General features: G+C 40.5%; 1 protein-coding gene across 1 annotated transcript in view; it reads right to left on the bottom strand.

Annotated features, from left to right (window-relative positions):
* The window catches only part of LOC101856136, an 18,311-nt gene extending 15,587 nt beyond the window's left edge, over positions 1-2,724 (bottom strand). Inside the window, exon 1 of the mRNA XM_005110304.3 lies at positions 2,527-2,724. Within this exon, the coding sequence (XP_005110361.1) occupies positions 2,527-2,689 (163 nt within the window). The 5' untranslated portion in view covers positions 2,690-2,724. The remainder of the gene's footprint in view (positions 1-2,526) is intronic.
* Between the last annotated feature and the right edge of the window lie 394 nt (positions 2,725-3,118).

Raw genomic sequence — 3,118 nt, 5'->3', positions numbered from 1 at the left:
ACGTTAAATTTGGAGATCCCACTCCTTAAATAACCTTACAGTGTCGAAAAGGGCCTTAAAACTCTACAACACTAATAGCAGTACAGCAGCACTAATAATAATAATAATAATAACAATAATAATAATAATAATAATAATAATAATAATAATAATAATAATAATAATAATAATAATAATAATAATAATATCAACAACAATGATAATAATAGAGTCAATTCAATGTGTGGCAGCCATCTGGAAAAATAATCTTGGCGTATAATAAAGACATTGGCGACTGCTGCGGATTCGGACGATTGGATCGAGAACAGAAAAGGAAAATTAGGTCAGAAATGGAACTCACTAGAGATACATGATTATGCAGACAGATAAAAAAGGCAATGTGCGTCCTGGACCATGCAGAGTCCGAAAAAAAAAAAAAAAAAAAAATCACCCCCCAAAAAACAACAACAACAAAAAATAACAAAACAAACAAACAAATCCGCATTCCATAAACACACTAACATGACCCCAACCACCCCCCCCCTCCCAAATAAATCCCTTATCCATAAACACAAAAACTCTCAAACACAGACACCGTCAAAACAGTTTTAAACGGCCCCCCATTGTCGCGGAGAAAAGTGGCCGCATTACATAGTGCCTTTACCATGTAAAAAAAAAAAAGTACACAAAGGAAGAAATTATTGAGAAATTGTCGTTTGCGTAGATTATGATTGTCTTGTACAGGTGACCAATAGAGCAGATTAGACTGCACTAACTACACGTATTAACGAAACCATTACCATCTCCTCAAAATTCTATTATAATTGCCTGCACCTTCTATCTTTCGACGGTAAATGGCGGGGAGTCGATACGGAAACAAAAATTCACTACGAAGCAATAGCAGCAAGCGGAGAGTAGACTCCAAACAAACGTTTCATTTTGCTCTAGATAACAAAGCTCTAGCCCTTTTTTCTTAAGCCCAAATCAATTAGAATAACTCCACAATTTTCTGGTGGTTAAAACGATAGCAAAGACTGGGTTAAGGAAATCTGTTAAAGTAATGCATATTATCAATAATTTGTAACAAAGAGATTTGATTAGCGGTCTTGGCATTCGTTCAATATTTGAGCGCGTGCCATAAACATTTCACCGTGTGCGAAATCTCCCCCTCCCAAGGTGCCAGGATAATTTGCTTTTCTTCTGCCTCGACGCTTTCCCACATACCATTATCATTGTGTAAATGATTGGCTACGAGCTCGTTAAATAACTATATTTGTGGCACAACGCGGCGGAATCAGGCGCTCGTGAATTTTTTGAAGAGACATGTAATAAATATGAAGTTATTGGTACAATCTTTAGTCTTGTTTATTTGTCTTGCTTTTAGTGAAAATATATTACCCATCTTTCTCGAAAGCAAGTTCAGATATTTACGATTTAAAAAGGTGGGGGTTGCCTCGTGTCAGAGGTAAAATCATTGAGACAATGGCTGCCAAAATTTGGAGACTTCATGAGCTGCAGTGACCTTGAAAAATGCAAATATATATTTTTTTTGGTGCCTTTGATCAGCATTTATTAGTAAAAGCCACACAGAAATGAGTTTTTAAAAGGACACAAACGGTATTGAGCCCCCTTTTTAAATGACAGAAAATGCAACACGCTGAAAAAAAATGTCTGTTTCTTCGATTTCACCATTTTAACGAGCGCCTGATTTCAACACGGTGCCACACATTCGTTGCGGACCTTCCGGAAATGACGGAAGTGCACCGTGCGTTTCGCTCAGAGGATAAAGTACAGAAGTATGCTTTCAGCAAAGTGAGTTCAGTTCTTATTCTAAATTGTTAGTGTGATTTTCACTTTTGCGACGGCTCACGAGTTTTTTTTACAGAGTTACTCCGGCTATTCTGGCAAAATGTTTGATTATGTTGATTCAACAATTTTCGAACCCCGTTCCCCCCCCCCCCCCCCCATTTTTCTTCGTCTAAAAACTCCTTTCCACCTCAGGCTCACGAAACAAAGTGCAGTGGACGCCACGCTTGTCTGTCCCCGGCCACCTCCTCTAGCTTTCACACATTCAAGTCGTGGTTACATGCCTCATCTTGGATCGTATTCCTCTTACTACGAGTGGCTCTGCCGCTACTTCTTCTTTCCATCAGTCTTCAGTTAAAATCAATGCAGTAAAGTTATTTGAAACGGAGGAACTCCAAAATTAACCTTCATCCCAGAAACGACTGCGTCAGGTAGGTAGCGTTGAAACCTCCAGAATAAACCACCGAAACTGTAAACGCACAGTCAGTGTCAGTGCTGTGGCGGCTAGACACTTTGCCATGCAAACAGAAGACTTGAGTTCGATTCTTGTGTGTGGGGAATTTGTACCAAGTATCTTGGTCCCTTTGCAAAAACGATTCGTTCTCTCAGCCCAAGTTAGCACTACCAGACAAGGTCGAAGCCTGCCTCATGAATGATCTAAATTATGTCAATGGGAGCGTAAAAACATCAACAAGTAACATTTAGATTCACACATTTCGATTCGACACACGTATTACGTACCCACGGTTCCAAAGACGCATAAGATACTGATGTTTACACAGACGACTATGATCTCAATGGAAAGGCCTGCGGGCATCTCTGTCGCCTCTGTCTCGCTCTCGTTCCCACCGGAAGAGGAAGCGTTTGGTGGCGATTGCGTCATGTTATACATCATGGCCGACATGGTGATCTGAAACGAGACAGTTATGGAAATCTTTACGTAAGCACTTTAGTGTAGGTTCCGATATCACAGTGAAGAAGGATTTGATTGATAAAGATACTCAGTTGAAAAAGTTACACAATTTGGGGTCTTTCCAAAACAACCCCCCCCCCCCTTTTCAAAATAATACATGCAGATACACCCATAACATACACAACCAGGCAGGCTGTTTCTATCCATGTATTTTTTATCCCTGTCTATCTGTCTGTCCGTCTGTCTGTCTGTCCGTCTGTCCGTCTGTCTGTCTGTCTGTCTGTCTGTCTGTCTCTCTGTCTGTCTGTCTGTCTGTCTGGTATGGTCTGGTCTGGTCGGATCTGTCTGTCTGTCTGTCTGTCTGTCTGTCTGTCTGTCTGTCTGTCTGTCTGTCTGTCTGTCTGTCTGTCTGTCTACCAC

Source organism: Aplysia californica, unplaced genomic scaffold, assembly GCF_000002075.1.
Source record: "Aplysia californica isolate F4 #8 unplaced genomic scaffold, AplCal3.0 scaffold00873, whole genome shotgun sequence".
Taxonomy (NCBI): Eukaryota; Metazoa; Mollusca; class Gastropoda; order Aplysiida; family Aplysiidae; genus Aplysia; species Aplysia californica.
The sequence above is the reverse complement of the archived record's forward strand: the minus strand, read 5'-3'. Positions and strand labels throughout refer to the sequence as shown.